The sequence below is a fragment of the Phyllobates terribilis genome, unplaced genomic scaffold (assembly GCF_046119375.1).
Source record: "Phyllobates terribilis strain yellow unplaced genomic scaffold, ASM4611937v1 Scaffold_2__4_contigs__length_985480577, whole genome shotgun sequence".
Lineage (NCBI taxonomy): Eukaryota > Metazoa > Chordata > Amphibia > Anura > Dendrobatidae > Phyllobates > Phyllobates terribilis.
In genome coordinates, this window is record NW_027362762.1 from 702,342,979 (window position 1) to 702,360,569 (window position 17,591).

General features: G+C 40.5%; 1 protein-coding gene across 1 annotated transcript in view; it reads right to left on the bottom strand.

Annotated features, from left to right (window-relative positions):
• LOC141226067 (bile acid receptor-like) overlaps positions 1-17,591 on the bottom strand; it is a 143,174-nt gene that overhangs the window by 53,018 nt on the left and 72,565 nt on the right. Inside the window, exon 2 of the mRNA XM_073667125.1 lies at positions 723-852. Coding sequence (XP_073523226.1) covers positions 723-816 — 94 coding nt within the window. The 5' untranslated portion in view covers positions 817-852. The remainder of the gene's footprint in view (positions 1-722; positions 853-17,591) is intronic.

The window sequence follows — 17,591 nt, forward strand, 5'->3', positions numbered from 1 at the left end:
GTAGCCCTGAAAAGGACTTTTGTTGTAATGGTGCTGCAGCGGTATACAAGTACTGCAATTACAATATAAAACACTGCCTATATGCCTGCTCTAATCTAAGCTCTCCCTCCTAGATCAACTGTCCTTGAATTGCTACCAGAGGAGAGCGTGCCGAGCATCACGTCACCAGGTATTATATAAGACCTGATACAATGTGGCCTGTCAATCACAGCTATGCTATGGCATTACCGTGTATGGCAGGCAATCCCCACATGCTTATTGCCTGTCTAACAGACACAAAACATGTGGGGCAGGGGCAAGAGCATGGCACTCGAGCACCCCCGAAACTCGATCGAGTATTGAGCAGTGGTGAGCACACTCACTCATCACTAGTTGTCTGGCCTTAGGCTACAAGTCTACTGTCACTCTATATGATGGGAAACTTGTGAATCCTCACATCACGTGCACCGTGTAAGGATTCTCCGGCACTGGGAGCAAGCGGTTATGTGACTACAAGTATGCAAATCACATACTTGTAGTCACACTCCCAGCACTGGCATTGGAGAATCCTGACTGCATGTGAGGATTCGCATATCTGCAGTCACAAAGAGTGACAGCAGACTTGTAGGCCTAAGGCTGGACAACCACTTTAAGGGATTAAAATATAATGGCCTGGAACCCCTGTGTATGAACAATAATTAAAATACATTTACTGAATGGGGTATCTGTTTCTTTTAACTTACCATAATAAGGTAGAGGTTCAGCAAGACAGTATGCATCAGGAACTGTTACATAGCTGTTTGCCATGGTCTGCTCCAGGCCTTCCCACTGTCTCATTAACCCACGTTTGTTTTACTTTTCTGTAGAGAAATCCTGAAAAGAAAACACAATTATCAGATTATTTTATTATTCATTTGGATTTCCTTTAGTTTATCTTGGTTACTCTTAGTTTGTTATCAGCTGCATTACACCTCATTTGAACTTTTTACTGGAATTTGAGAGAGATGAAATCAGTGATTACTATGATTTTACCGATGATCCATTTGTTCAAATGTAGCTATCAGTCTACTTACAATGGATTTTAATTAGAGACAAAAGAGGAGGAGAAGCTAGTGACTTCCTCTCTCACTGTTGTCACCATAAAACTATCGTATATATACAGGTGCATCTCACTGAATTAGAATATCATCAAAAAGTTAATTTATTTCAGTTCTTCAATGCAAAAAGTGAAATTCATGATATTATATAGTCATTACAAGCAGAGTGATCTATTTCAAGTGTTTATTTCTGTTAATGTTGATGATTATGGCTCACAGCCAATGAAAACACAAAAGTCATTATCTCAGTAAATTAGAATACACCGGCAAAGGCTTCCCACGTGTTTAAAAAGGTCCCTTAGTCTGTTTCAGTAGGCTCCACAATCATGGGGAAGACTGCTGACTTGACAGATGTCCAGAAGGCAGTCATTGACACACTAAGTAAATGCAAAGGAAATTTTGCATTTAATTTGGAAATCAAGGTCCCAGCGTCTGGAGGAAGAGTGGAGAGGCACACAATCCAAGCTGCTTGAGGTCTAGTGTGAAATTTCCACAATCAGTGATGGTTTGCGGAGCCATGTAATCTGCTGGTGTAGGTCCACTGTGTTTTATCAAGACCAAAGTCAGCGCAGCCATCTACCAGGAAATTTTAGAGCCCTTCATGCTTCCCTCTGCCGACAAGCTTTTGGAGATGGAAATGTCATTCTCCCGCAGGACTTGGCACCTGTCCACACTGCCAAAAGTACCAATACCTGGTGTAAAAACAACAGTATCACTGTGCTTGATTGGCCAGCAAACTCGCCTGACCTTAACCCCATAGAGAATCTATGGGGTATTGTCAAGAGGAAGATGAAAGGCACCAGACCCAACAATGTAGACAAGCTGAAGGCTGCTATCAAAGCAACCTGGGCTTCCATAACACCTCAGCAGTGCCACAGGCTGATCGCCTCCATGCCACGCCGCATTGATGCAGTAATTAATGCAAAAGGATCCCTGACCAAGTATTGAGTGCATTTACTGAACATACATTTCAGTAGGCCAACATTGACTCTATATAATACAGTATATGAGTTTCACTTTTTGTATTGAAGAACTGAAATAAATTAACTTTTTGATAATATTCTAATTTTGTGAGATGCACCTGTATATAGTTTTATGAAGACATAAATAGTACCTATTTTAAAAAAAATGCAGAGAAAAATGAGTAAAAAAACCACAACTTTGTTTAAAAAAAAAAGCAGTGTGTGAGAATACCATATTAAAAAATATATCATCATGACTGTTTTGAAATCAGAGAAATGTCCAAACTGGTTATCCCTGATCAGGCTTCTTATTCTGGTCTTGTTAAATGGAAAAACTAGAAACAAGTACAGATGAGACATTCCAAATTATCCATAACTACGACAAATTTACTGAATTTTTAATGTATTTCTAGAATGGTTAAAATGTGTGTGTCTTTTGGTTTACAGATACAAGTTTGGCTAAGTTCTTACAAGTGTATAAAAAAATATCGTCCATTTTAATTAATAGATCTTGGAATAAAAATAAGTTTCACAATTGGATATATTTAAAAAAAAATGTTCCTGTGCTGAGATAATCTTATAAATGTGCCCCTGCTGTGTACTGTGTAATGGCTGTGTCTGACCGTCCAGGTACATGGTCTGATCATACCACAGCTCCTGGGCAGGGGAGGAAGCAAAAGAAAATGTGCAGATATTACAGCAGTGGATCGCAGATGATTCTTTTTGTGAGGTAAAACATTTCACTGCCTGTTTTTAAGCAATATTTTATGTCAAAGAAACAATCAGCTGCGAATCCCTTCGGTAATGTCTGTATACTCTTTCTTCCTCCCCTGCCCAGGAGCTGTGGTATGATCAGACCATGTTCCTGCACGGTCAGACACAGCCATTACACAGTACACAGCAGGGGCACATTTATAAGATTATCTCAGCACAGGAACATTTTTTTAAACACATCCAATTGTGGAACTTATTATTATTCAAAGATCTATTGATTAAAATGTTGATTAATATTAGCTTTGTTTGTGGGAAAACCCCTTTAAGGACCTTTGGTGACATCATAGTCACATGAATGTGATGTCACCAAAGGCCCTTAAGCAGTCTTAACCTCAGAAGCTACTTGCACTGATAATACAGAACTTGTATTAAGACTGCTTAAGGACCTTTGGTAACATCATGGTCATATGACTATGATATCACCAAAGATCCTTTAACTGCTGGAGTCTAGAGGATCTGAAGAGGATACAGACTGGCGAGTTCTTTGGGGGGAGTATATACATGTGTATATATGTGCATATATACATGTGTATGTGCTGTATGTGTGTGTGTGTATGTATATATATTCTGTGTGTGTGTGTATATATATATATATATATATATATATATATATATATACACTGCTCTAAAAATAAAGGGAACACTAAAATACCACATCCTAGATATTGCTGAATGAAATATTCCAGTTGCAAATCTTTATTCATTACATAGTAGAATGCGTTGAGAACAATAAAACATAAAAATGATCAATGTAAATCAAAATTAATATCCGATGAATTGGAATGGAATGATACTCAAAATCAAAGTGGAAAATCAAATTACAGGCTAAGCCAGCTTCAGTGGAAATGAATTGAGACAAGGAAATGATGCTCAGTAGTGTGTGTGGCCTCAACGTGCCTGTATGACCTCCCTACAACGCCTGGGCATGCTCCTGATGAGGCTGCAGATGTTCTCCTGAGGGATCTTTTCCCAGACCTGGATTAAAGCATCAGTCAATTCATGTACAGTCTGTGGTGCAACGTGGCATTGGTGGATGGAGCGAGACATGATGTTCCAGATGTTCTTGATTGGATTCTGGTCTGGGGAACAGGCAGTCCAGTCCAAAGCATCAATGCCTTCATCATGCAGGAACTGCTGACACACTCCAGCCACATGAGGCCTAGCATTGTCATATATCAGAAGAAACCCATGGCTCACTGCACCTGCATATGGTCTCACAATGGGGCTTAGGATCTCATCCCGGTACCTAATGGCAGTCAGGGTACGTCTGGCTAGCACATGAAGGGCTGAGCGGCCATCCAAAGAAATGCCTCCCCACACCATTACTGACCCACTGCCAAACCGGTCATGCTGGAGGACGTTGCAGGCAGCAGAATGTTCTCCATGGCATCTCCAGACTCTGTCACGTCTGTCACATGTGCTCAGTGAGAACCTGCTCTCATCCGTGAAGAGCACAGGGCACCAATGTGGAATCTGCCAATCTTGGTGTTCTCTGGCAAATGCAAATCGCTCTGCACGGTGTTGGGCTGTAAGCCCAACACCCACTTGTGGATGTCAGACCCTCATACCACCCTCATGGAGTCTGTTTCTGACAGTTTGGGCAGACACATGGATGCTAGTGGCCTGCTGGAAGTCATTTTGCAGGTCTCTGGCACTGTTCCTCCTTGCACAAAGGAGGATGTAGCGGTCATGCTGCTGGGTTGTTGCCCTCCTACGGCCCCCTCCACATCTCCTGGTGTACTGGCCTGTCTTCTGGTATCTGCTCCATGCTCTGGACACAGTGCTGACAGACGCAGCTACCCTTATTGCCACAGCTCACATTGATGTGCCATCCTGGATGAGCTGCACTACCTGACCAACTTCAGTGGGTTGAACTGTACTGTAAACTATAGTTTAGATAAGTCGAATGTTGTGACAGATTCACTTTAATAAAAAAAGGTAAGTGACGTACTGCACAAAAACTTAAGCCAAAAGACACACCTTGAAATAAGTTGGCCAAATCGAAAAAATCAGACACTTTACACATAAATTTACTGAACATGTTTGTTTGACAATTTTTTTTTTTTATAGAAATGCTATAATATAAAGAAACAATTGCACAAGGCACTAAATCCACAGTACATCAGCATTGCATTTTTCCATACAATCAGTTCTGGGAATATATCCAGTCAGTGGGATGAACTCTCCTAAGCTGTCTATTAAGCTTGAAAAAGACCTGAATGGTCGAAGCGTTTTATAATAGATTATAAAACCTCAGCCTTCTAACACCGGCTCAGGAAAAATCCTGCATACAGTTGACTCCTGCTGTTGGCTTATTAGGTACCTTTGGTTCATCAGTTTCAGGTCTACCATCTATTCATTTAACCTCTAATTATTTTATTTGGGTAGCGATACTAAAATTCGATGTGATCACTTTTGCCATTAAAGACAAAAGCGCTCACAGAGCAGACTACGGTTTAAATTGAAAGCATAGGCCTATGTATTTTATAGTCTCCATACGGTGCTCTGTGTACACGCTCAGACAGGAGCTCTGCTCTCCTGTCGCCTGAGCTGCACATCTATTGGGTTTTTTGAGTGGTCAGAAGGGGTCTCATGAGTCATGACCTGAACACCCACTAATCTGCTTGCAAATAAAAGGATTATCAAATATGTAAAAAAAAAAAGTTCTAAAGGTTTAGTTACGCTTTAATGTAAGTGAAGCCTGGCTGGGAATCCTCAGATGTTAATTACTGGCATTTGTTGCTGTTGCCTTGGTGTGGGGGCTGTAGATGTTCATTAAAAATACAGTTTTGCAATTATATTAAAAGTCTGTAAATATCTTCCAGATCATGAGTCAAAGACACATTTTTGTGTTTGTGCCAAGGAGAATTGGAATTCTTTCTTGAGAAACAGGAGAATGGAGGAAGTGGTAATGTGTCCTAAAAACAACACACATTATCATGTTTTACATTTTTTGTGAAAGCTCTTTTCTCCCTGTCTTAACCTTTTCAGAGAGGCCTAATGATAATTTATTAGCAAATGTGCATATTTTATAGATGGCAGATAATGATATGCTTTGTAACAGAAGGCTACACACATTGTATGGCATTGAATTTAATTTTTTTCTTAATATCCCATACATATTGAATGGGTCAAAATAGGAAATAAAAAATAGAAAAAAGTGCCAATTAAGCTCACCACTAATATTTTAGAGATAATTATCCCAGGAGACTTCCAGGGTAGACAGTCTGTGGTCTGGGTGTGAGTATGCACTGGTTTGGCTTTCAGGTCAAAAAGCTTTCAATGGTCCAAAAGAGGATGTTCTCCAGCACCAAATGAAAGTAGTTAAAATTTAGCCCTTAATCATATAGTATGAAAAAAAATTGGGAGAATGGGCATATTTTAAAATGAAATCCCATAATGCTTACACGTTTCGGGTAAAGGTCCAGTAAGCATTATGGGTTTTCTTTTTTAACATGAACATTCTCCCAATTTTTTTTCTATCTTATATAATTAAAGACTGAGTTTTAGCTACTTTCCTTTAATGATGGAGAGCATCCCCTTTTGGACCATTGAGAGAAAAATGGGAAATGGTTATATATTATATGCATATGTTGCATGGCGATCATTCAGTACCTCTGGCAGGGACCAGACATTTATTCATTGGCCAATCGTCTAATCGTTTGTTAGTTCATACATTTTTTTTACGTCAACTGTTAATCGTCGGAGAAGGTAATACAAGTATGAAGATCTGAAAGGGCTGGTATTAGTTGTCATGTGTATATTTGATTAGAATATAGAAATATTAGATATTTTGTATAATATTGAATAGTACATCAACATTTCTATTGTGCGAAATCACCAGGATTTCACAAGTGCTGAATTAGATCCTCTGGACAATCTGACAGTCATAGGAAAGTATAAAAAATGTACAAAGAAAAATAAAATCTTCTAGAAGACAGGTAAAGCACATTGCATGTTTATAATATATTACTCAAATTGATCGGTAGCCTGTTATGGATTTTCAGTTAAAGTGAATGAGGTTTTCCAAAACTGGAATATCTACACAGATTTGTGTTGTTTTTTTTACTCATCCTGTGCATTGCATGTAAACTGAAAAATCAGCAAATCTGAATATATCTTAATTAGATATGAGATGATCAATCTGCTGAGGATCAAGTTCGAGTTTATTTTCCTGAAATTTGTGGTTTCCCGCGAATTTGAATATCATGAGACTCAATTCACGGTTCACAAAAAAAATCTTGCCCAACACCATTTGCCACACTGCTGAACTATCAGAGAGCGGGCTAATGTCATTTTATGCTGTCATGTGGGCCTACCCATAATGCACTGCAGCTGTGACATCTTAGGGATTACTATATGTTCTACAATGGTGGTCAGTGCCTGGGTCATCACAGATTAGCGGATCCCAGTGGAGAACAGTTTGTACGGCAGAGTTGTTTTCTTTCTCCAAAGTCACTGGGTAAGTATCTCTTCTGTAACGTGTAAGATCTTATGGTCAGTGTGGTCTTCTCTCTCTCCTGTAAAGTGTAAGATCTTATGGTCAGCTGGATCCTCTCATATCTCTCTCTCGCTTGTAAAATCTAAGCTCCTGCTACACTGTTAGAAATGTTCACTCTCTTTCTCTAGCTTGTAGAGTGTAAGCTCTTGTGGTCAGGAGGTTCCTCTCTCTACCCTATAGAGTCTTAGCTCTTATGGTCAGCTGGGTCTTCTCTCTCCTCTCTTTTTCCCTACTTGTATATTCTGAGCAATTTCAAGTTTTGTATTATTGAGATTTGCGCTAAATAATTAGCTGCAAATCGCATTTTTGTTGAAATGCTGTCAATTCTGAATTTCAAAATATCCTCTCATTTCTATTTTAATATATACTGTAAGTTCAATACAATGTTCCTTTACAGCACAGACAGCTGCTACTGTATTGTCTAGCCCTTAAAGGGAATCTGCCAGCAGGTTTTTGCCATGTAATTTGAGGACATCATGAGGTAAGGGTTAAAACACAGATTTCAGCGCTGTATCACATGTCCGGCTGTGTGCTGTTGTTTACTAAGACCAAAGCTTTTAACCCCTTAACGACTGCGGATACACATTAAAACGGCAGTCGTTAAGGGACCTTATTCCCTCATTGCCGTTTCAAAACGACAATCGGGAAAAAGGCTATAGCGTCCCCCAGGGCCGGACATGATATACAGTACAGACCAAAAGTTTGGACTCACCTTCTCATTTAAAGATTTTTCTGTATTTTCATGACTATGAAAATTGTACATTCTCACTGAAGGCATCAAAACTATGAATTAACACATGTGGAATCATATACTTAACAAAAAAGTGTCAAACAACTGAAAATATGTCTTATATTCTAGATTCTTCAAAGTAGACACCTTTTGCTTTGATGACTGCTTTGCACACTCTTGGCATTCTCTTGATGAGCTTCAAGAAGTAATCACCGGAAATGGTCTTCCAACAATCTTGAAGGAGTTCCCAGAGATGCTTAGCACTTGTTGGCCCTTTTGCCTTCACTCTGCGGTCCAGCTCACCCCTAACCATCTCAATTGGGTTCAGGTCTGGTGACTGTGAAGGCCAAGTCATCTGGCGTAGCACCCCATCACTCTCCATCTTGGTCAAATAGCCCTTACACAGCCTGGAGATGTGTTTGAGGTCATTGTTCTGTTGAAAAATAAATGATGGTCCAACTAAACACAAACCGGATGGAATAGCATGCCGCTGCTAGATGCTGTGGTAGCCATGCTGGTTCAGTAAACCTTCAATTTTGAATAAATCCCCAACAGTGTCACCAGCAAATCACCCCCACACCATCACACCTCTTCCTCCATGCTTCACGGTGGGAACCAGGCATGTAGAGTCCATCCGTTCACCTTTTCTGCGTCGCACAAAGACACGGTGGTTGGAACCAAAGATCTCAAATTTGGACTCATCAGACCAAAGCACAGATTTCCACTGGTCTAATATCCATTCCTTGTGTTCTTTATCCCAAACAAGTCTCTTCTGCTTGTTGCCTGTCCTTAGCAGTGGTTTCCTAGCAGCTATTTTACCATGAAGGCCTGCTGCACAAAGTCTCCTCTTAACAGTTGTTGTAGAGATGTGTCTGCTGCTAGAACTCTGTGTGGCATTGACCTGTTCTCTAATCTGAGTTGCTGTTAACCTGCGATTTCCGAGGCTGGTGACTCGGATAAACTTATCCTCAGAAGCAGAGGTGACTCTTGGTCTTCCTTTCCTGGGGCGGTCCTCATGTGAGCCAGTTTCTTTGTAGCGCTTGATGGTTTTTGCAACTGCACTTGGAGACTCTTTCAAGGTTTGCCCAATTTTTCGGACTAACTGACCTTCATTTCTTAAAGTAATGATGGCCACTCATTTTTCTTTACTTAGCTGCTTTTTTCTTGCCATAATACAAATTCTAACAGTCTGTTCAGTAGGACTATCAGCTTTGTATCCACCTGATTTCTGCACAACACAACTGATGGTCCCAACCCCATTTATAAGGCAAGAAATCCTGCTTATTAAAACAGACAGGGCACACCTGTGAAGTGAAAACCATTTCCGGTGACTACCTCTTGAAGCTCATCAAGAGAATGGCAAGAGTGTACAGAGCAGTCATCAAAGCAAAAGGTGGCTACTTTGAATAACCTAGAATATAAGACATATTTTCAGTTGTTTCACACTTTTTGGTTAAGTATATAATTCCACATGTGTTGATTCATAGTTTTGATGCCTTCAGTGTGAATGTACAAATTTCAAAGTTATGAAAAGACAGAAAAATCTTTAAATGAGAAGGTGTGTCCAAACTTTTGGTCTGCACTGTACATGTCAGAGGAGAGAGAAATTATGTCTCTCGAGCCCACCCGGTACCTCTGCTGTCCTCTGGATCTCCTAATCTGTCCACCGGCCCTCCATCATCTTTCTGCAAAAAAAAAATGGCGGGCGCATGCACAGTGCACCTACCGAGATCTGCTGGCCGGTACCCAGCAACAATTGGGAATTTTTCCTATTGGTTCCTTTTGATCACTATGATAAACTCTATCGCAGTGATCAAAAGCAAAAAAATAGTAAATCAAATTGCTCTTTGTCACCTTCTTAGTTAGATAAAAAATTAACCGTTAGGGTTAGGGTTAGGATTAGGGTTAGGGATGTGTTAGGGTTAGGTTTGGGGTTAGGGTTAGAATTAGGGTCAGGGTTACAATTATGGTTAGGGTTGTGTTAGGGTTAGGGTTGTGTTAGGGTTAAGATTAGGGTTTGGGTTGTGTTTAGGATTGTGTTAGGGTTGTGTTGGGGTTGGGTTAGGATTAGAGTTGTGTTAGGGTTGGAGTTAGGGTTGTGTTGGGGTCAGGATTTTTTCAAAAGTAAAGAAAAAAAAAAGATGACAATATGACGACTAGTGTTGAGCGCAAGTACTCGCTACTTGAGTTTGCATCGGTTGCTCAAGTATACACCGAGTGTGGTGGGCACTTCAGTGAGATGCTTGAGTCCCCGCCCCACATGTTTTGCGACTGTTATACTGCCAAATAAAACATGTGGAGATTGCCTGCCATACACGGGCAATCCACGCATGTTTTTTTTTTGGGTGTCTAACAGCCGCAAAACATGCGAGGCGGAGACTCGAACATGTCACTCGAGCACCCATGATACTTGGTGCATACCCGAGCACTCGATGCAAACTCAAGTAGTGAGCACTTACGCTCAACACTGATGACAACATATTCAATATAAGACCTAATGTTATGAAATTCTGTGTCGTACCGCTGGCTGCAAAATGCTCACTATACCCCTTGTTAAAACCTTGAGGGGTGTAGTTTCCAAAATGGGGTCACATGTGGGGGGATTTCCACTGTTTAGGCACATCAGGGGTTCTCCAAAGCGACTTGGCGTCTGCTTTTGATTCCAGCCAATTTTGCATTCAAAAAGTCACACGATGCTCCTTACCTTCCGATCCCTGCCATGTGCACAAACAGTGTTTTTTCCCAACATATGGGGTATCCGCTTACTCAAGAGAAATTGCACAACCATTTCTGGGGTCCATTTTCTCCTCTTACCCTTGTGAAAATAAAAAATTTGGGGCTAAAAGATAATTTTTGTGGAAAAAGTTTGAATTTTCATTTTCGCGGCTCTACATTATAAACGTTTGTGAAGCACCTGGGGGTTCAAGGTGCTCACCACACACATCTAGATAAGTTCCCTGAGGAGTCTAGTTTCCAAAATGATGTCATTTATGGGGGATTTCGACTGTTTAGGCACATCAGGGGCTCTCCAAATGCGACATGGCGTCCGCTCTAGATTCCAGCCGTGCTCCCAAACAGTGGTTTTCCCCCACATATGGGGTATTAGCATGCTCAGGAGATTTTGTCCAACACATTTTGTGTCCATTTTCTCTTGTGAAAATGAAAAAAATTGGGTTCTGAAGTAAAATTCTTGTGAAAAAAGTTAAATGTTCATTTTTTCCTTCCATGTTGCTTAAGTTCCTGTGAAGCACGCGAAGGGTTAATAAACTTCTTGAATGTGGTTCTGAGCACCTTGAGGGGTGCAGTTTTTCGAATGGTGTCACTTTTGGGTATTATCTGTCAAATAGAACTCTCAAAGTCACTTTAAATGTGATGTGGTCCCTAAAAAAATGGTTTTGTAAATTTTGTTGGAAAAATTAGAAATTGCTGGCCAACTTTTAACCCTTATAACTTCCTAACAAAAAAATTTTTGTTGCAAAACTTGTGCTGATATAAAGTACACATGTGGGAAATGTTATTTATGTTATTGATTAAGGGCATAAGAATTCAAAATTTTAAAATTTCTAAATTTTTGCCAAATTTCCTTTTTTTCCCACAAATAAAAGCAAGTGATATTGAAGAAATTTTACCACAATCATTAAGTACAAGATGTCAAGAAAAAACAATCTCAGAATCAGGGGGATCCGTTGAAGAGTTCCAGAGTCATTACCTCATAAAGTGAGAGTGGTTAAAATTGTAAAATTTGGCTTGGTAATTAAGGACATAATTGGCTCCGTCACTAAAAGGTTATTCACCTGTGACTAGCTAGTCCCTTGCTTGCTGGTCTGACTCCCTCCTGTCTGTAGCTATGTACACACAGAGTCTGGTGTGGGCGGGGTTAGCTTTCTCAGCTCTGCTACATTGCTAAATCTGAAAACTCTGATTGTGTCAGAATGGCTGCACCCAGTAAACTAAGTGATACATTGTTGGATTTAGGGTCTTTGCCCCTACATTGTGCTGCTCTCAGATGAGGTAGCAAAAACCTGCTGACAGATTCCCTTTAAATAAGGCAGCAATTCTTACCTATTTCCTTTTATTGCTACAGGAATAAAACAGTTTGCAAAGGAATCTCTTTTCTGCTGTATCTAGTCTATACTTGATGTGTATTTATCCTGCTCAACTATGAATTATATGCTGCTTTATATGTGTTAATTATGTTACAGCATTTATTTCTTAATGTTTATATAGCAACAACATATTGCAGCACATAGAAGTTTGTGAATATTTTTGGACCACCTGAACATGATTTCCAAGGTACATTTCACGTGACATGTTGCCGTATAGTGAAGAATAAAGCAATATTAGCTAAAGCTGCCAAAAGTGTATCATCCAGCATATGTCACTGTGATAAATTTGGTGCCCTTTCAGACCGTCAAATCTGTTTACGCGGTTTATAAAATAGGATTAGTAATCTGTCCCTGTGGATTTGCTGAAATGCTGCAGCTTTTTATATTAAAATATTAAGGCGGATTTACTAATCCTGTTTATTTTTTAGACAACGTATTCTTAGACCAGTCTTAAAATGCCCAAAATTCATCACATTGGCTCACACTGGGTAATAATCCTAACACATCTTTGTACACCTTTGTCTAATTTTACACCAACTATTGTTTAGCTTACTAAGCAAAAAATTGTGGCGCAATCTACACATTATTCCAAACCACTTTGTCGACTGACATGCAAACAGTGTTTTAAACACATGAATGGGTTGTAAACTTGATGTGGCATTATGCTTCAAAGTACAAATTGATGCATTTTTGTAACCAGATCTAAGCACATTCCCACTGTTCTGTGTAACAGGGACACTGTTGGTATTTTAAGCTGCATGCAGTTTATGCTGCATGTAGATAGGGCAGCATGAATGTCCTAACAGGTTCTCTTTAAAGGGAGTCTGTCACCCCAAAATGAATTTTAAACTAGCTATATAATGCTGTAGGAAACTTAGCCACTATAAAAATCATTTTAGCTCTGTACCTATTACTATTACAGTGCCTGAGAAAATAACTTTTAATTTGTATGCAAATGAGAAGGCTTTGTGGCCAAGAGTTTGGTGCACCTATACTCCTCCTCATTTGCATATTGAGGGCCTTCCTCTGATTTTAATTGTACAGTATGATTTTTATAGGAGCTAAGTCCTTTTCAACACTGTATAGGCCATTTAGAATACATTTTGATGGTGACATATTCCCTTTAAAGAAAGTCTATCAGCCCATATTGACAGTATAAACTAATCATATAGCCTTGTAGACAGAATAGCCTCTCTAAAAATTGAACCTTTAGGTTAAGTTCCCACAATGAGTTTTTGATGCTGCCAAAAATGCCACATTTTACAGTTCCAGAAAAACTGACCTGCACCGCAACATGCCAGTTTCTTTTGCCGGTACATTGAGTTTTTATGTGTGGATTTTCCCCATAGAATTGCATTAGCTGCAAAATAATCACAGGTAAAAGACACATATGCATTTTTAGTGCTTTTACACTGCAGAAACACACATTTTGTCAAAGCCATGCTAAAAACGCATCTAAAAATGAGCACTTAAAAACGCAATGAAAAAAACGTAAGTAACCTAGTTTACTTAATATGTGCCGAAAGTCAGCACCATGAAAAACTCACCAAATACTCTTCATGGGAATGTGGCATTAGTGTTCTAATTGCTGCAGAAATTGAAGTTTAATTAAATATGCTAATTATGGAGCCTATTGGCCACTCCAAGGGTGAACCGAGCACCTTACTTAGATATGTGCTTATTTTATGCAGTCAAATGGCAGACTCCCTTTAGGCTACTTTCCCACCATGAAATTTTGGTGAGTTTTTGATGTTTTGATGCATCTATTAGGTAAAGCGTTGTTTCTGCAGTATGCTCATGGTTTTATGTGAAGCTTATGCAGAAAACCAGTATGGTCACAAAAATGTATGCAACAAATCTGACTTATGTGAATATACCCTTATGAGCCATGTACTGTATGCTCACATTTAGGTCATGTTCACACGTTCAGTATTTTGGTCAGTATTTCACATCAGTATTTGTAAACCGAAATCAGGAGTGGGTGAAAAATGCAGAAGTGGTGACGTGTTTCTATTATCATTTTTCACTGATTGTTCCTATTCAACATGTACAATATCAAGTAGGTGATATTGATATTGTTTGCTGCACAGCACTCTGGCAACATTGAGGAGTATTTGCTGAGCAATTAACCCCCCTTTTTTGGTGCTCTTTTTTCTTGAAACAGGGAGTCCTTAAATTGGGACCCTGGTTTGCATTGTTTTGCACATATATCCCCATATCCCTGAGGAGTCCGCTATCACAGGTGAATGAAACGCGTAGGGAGGGTTGTGTAAGGACATTTAGCGGGATAGACCACACTTGGGTACTGTCCTCGTTAGGACAGGAGACACACTTTGGGCACGACCGGGAGTTTAGTGTTCCTGTCCTGCCTTATCTCCTTCCTGTGCCTCTGGTCGGCTTCGCCAGAAGACTGCAAATGGTGAGATCGAACCAATTTTAATTATCTGCACTGGCTCCCTTTAGCACCTATTACAATTCATGTTTTTTGTATGTCTTTGTCATGTTATTTGGGCACAGCTCCTACTTTTAATCTTTGATAATTAAAAGTTGCATTTTATTTGTTGTATCAGATCCTTGCTGAATTTGAATACGTTGATTAAGATCATTTTACCCCTGGTAGGTTATTGCTATATTTGTAACACTGCAAAGTATAGGAGAAGCTTTGTAATTTCATTCTTTCTTTATCCATACAGGAAAAACACATATGGCACAATGGTGGCGCACTGATGGAAAACACTAATGACACCGCTACTGTTTTTTCTGGTACTGGATTCATATGGATGTGTAGAGTGGGCCTTAAAGGGATTGTCCACTACTTTCACATTGATGTCCTATCCATAAGATAGGGCATCAATGTATGATCAGCCAGGGTCCCGCACTCGGCTCCCCCGCGGATCAGCTGACATTGGTGCCGACAGCGGCGGTGGCCGGCCGGAAGTGCTTACCTGCGGGGCTTGGCCGTCAAGTTGTAGTGGCAGGCGCTTGTTACTGCACATCCACCTCCTATTCAATTCAATGGGAGGCGGATGTGCAGTAACCCGCGGTAGCCACTACAGATGGCGTCTAAAGCACTGAAGCTCTGAAAAATGATATTTAGACGTTTGCGCTAATGGGGCCATTGACTTTAATGATGCAGACGGAGTCACTTTGTGCTCTGTCGGACATCGTTTTCAGCAGTATCTACCTATTTGAGGCACCAAAGTGTGGTTAACTGCGTTTTATTGCCTGCCTCAAATAAGTTGATACTGCCAAAAATGATGTGTAGCAGAGCGCAAAGTTACTCTGTCATTAAAGTCAATGGCTACGTCAGCAGAAATGTCCAACTCACATTTTTCAGAGCTTCATACGTGAGCCCCAACAGAGCCACTGATAAGTGGAAAAAACGTGATATGAACATAAAGCAAACACAGCCTTAGGTTAAGGTCATACTGACATTTCTATATAGCTAGGGGAAAATGGAGGGCAAAGGATGGTAACCAACAGCATATTTAACGCAATCCAGTATCACACTGTTTGGGCTACTTAAATTGTAAAAACTTCCAACAATTTTCTCTTTTTGAGGCAGAGAGTGTGTATACAAAAGTCATGGATTTTTTACAAGGGGTATTTGCAAAATTGGGGGAGTATCAAGAGCTTTGTTCTTTGCTAAATTAAGGTATAATAGCGATTTCACAAGCCATCTAAAAATGACCTCTTTAGTTAGGGAGCAGGAACCAGTTATCTGTTTTGAAAGTGAAAAAAGCAATGACTTGACAACAAGCTTTGAAAATGTTTAGGGATTTGTTTCATGTTTGTCTTCTCTTAAAAGCGCAGAAGATGTGTGTGGGCATCTAGTGGCACTGGCCCCATCAGAAGTTGCACAGAATAAAAATATGACGGGACAGGCAAAGAAATATCTGGTAGAGTAGGGCAAGCAATGACAGCAGCAATACAGTATAGCACTGTAAAAGACAGTTGGCAGCCAGGAGATGCGTGGCTTTGTAGTGGCAGGAGCCACATGATATAAAATTACGGCAAGGCAGGCAAGGAGGTGTCTGGCAGTGTAGGGCCAACAATGACAGCAGTTGTACAGTATAGCACTATAAAACACAGTAGGCAACCAGGAGATGTGTAGAGGCATTGGCAGCTGCAGAAGCCGCATTGAATAAAAATATGATGGGGCAGACATGGAGATATATGGCAGTGTAAAGCCACCAATGGCAGCCCTGGCAGCCGCAGTACAGTATAGATTACATGATGGACAGGGAGTAGGTGACCAACTGAGCATGGGCCATCACAACTGGTGGAAGCAGAAGACAATGGACAGATGCTACCACCAATCTAATCATTAACATCAGCCTTAGGTAAATTAAAGTTGTCACTGATCCATGCCTGATTCATTTTGACAAATCTAAGATTGTCCATTTTTGTGGTGGACAACCTGATCTGCTTGGGTGTGACAAAGCCACCGGCCATGCTGAACCTTTATTACAGTACACTGGAGGCTGGACATGACAGTAAGTCCATAGCAAACTATGGCAAGTTCTTGCCACTGGTGCAATCTACTGAGCCAGAAATCCATGGGATCCGGGATCAGCGTATCAGCTGGAGAAAAGATTCAGGCTAGGTATGACTGAACCTGTGTCTCTGTTTACTGAAGTGTGTCAGGTTGGTACAGTATCAGATGAAACATCTGGGTTATCATTTCAAATATACTGAGGTTGTTGATCTTGCTGCATCGGTTGCCTGTTTTAGCCCTGACGCTGACACAGGTAGGGGAGTGTTAGCTCTACGGGGAGTGGAGAGAAGTCTTCTGGTCAGCTGTGCAGTCATCAGGTGTCCGGTCAGCAAGAAATTTGCCCAGCAGGGAATACATCTTTTCATTTTAATTAGCCAAATTGGACTCCCTTTTGGAAGCGAGAAAAAAATCTCCCATTTTGCTTTTATGGTGAGGGTCTAAAAGTATGGCTAGTCATCACTTTGCTTGATATTAATTATATGTCTTTCATCCCCCAAGCATTCCGCATATAGCTTGCCATACTCACTAGCACAATTGAGGGCCCCATTGGTTCACCTTCAGTACCAGATTTGGCAGGTTGGTTGCCATGGCCAGCATTGTCATCGCTCTATCAGCCTCGTTCTCTGCCTGTGCCAACTCAGTGTTTCCCTCCACATCCACCTGCTGCTCCGCTGCCTCTTTCTCCTCCTTCCCATCACCTCTTCCACACCTACTGCTTGTAACATGCAGCTAGAGTATCCACAACAGCCACAGGAAGGCAATGGACATTTATAAATTGTTGTTGTTTCTCCATCCTCTATTGCATTCTGGTGAGTGTTTTTTCCAGGATAAATATGAAGGGGGCTGGCAACATTGATGCCACGCTTGTCCCTATTGACAAATCTTGTAGGCTTTTCGAAGGGCTTGAGTAGATGACCTGCATCCACCAACATTTGGCAATGGTG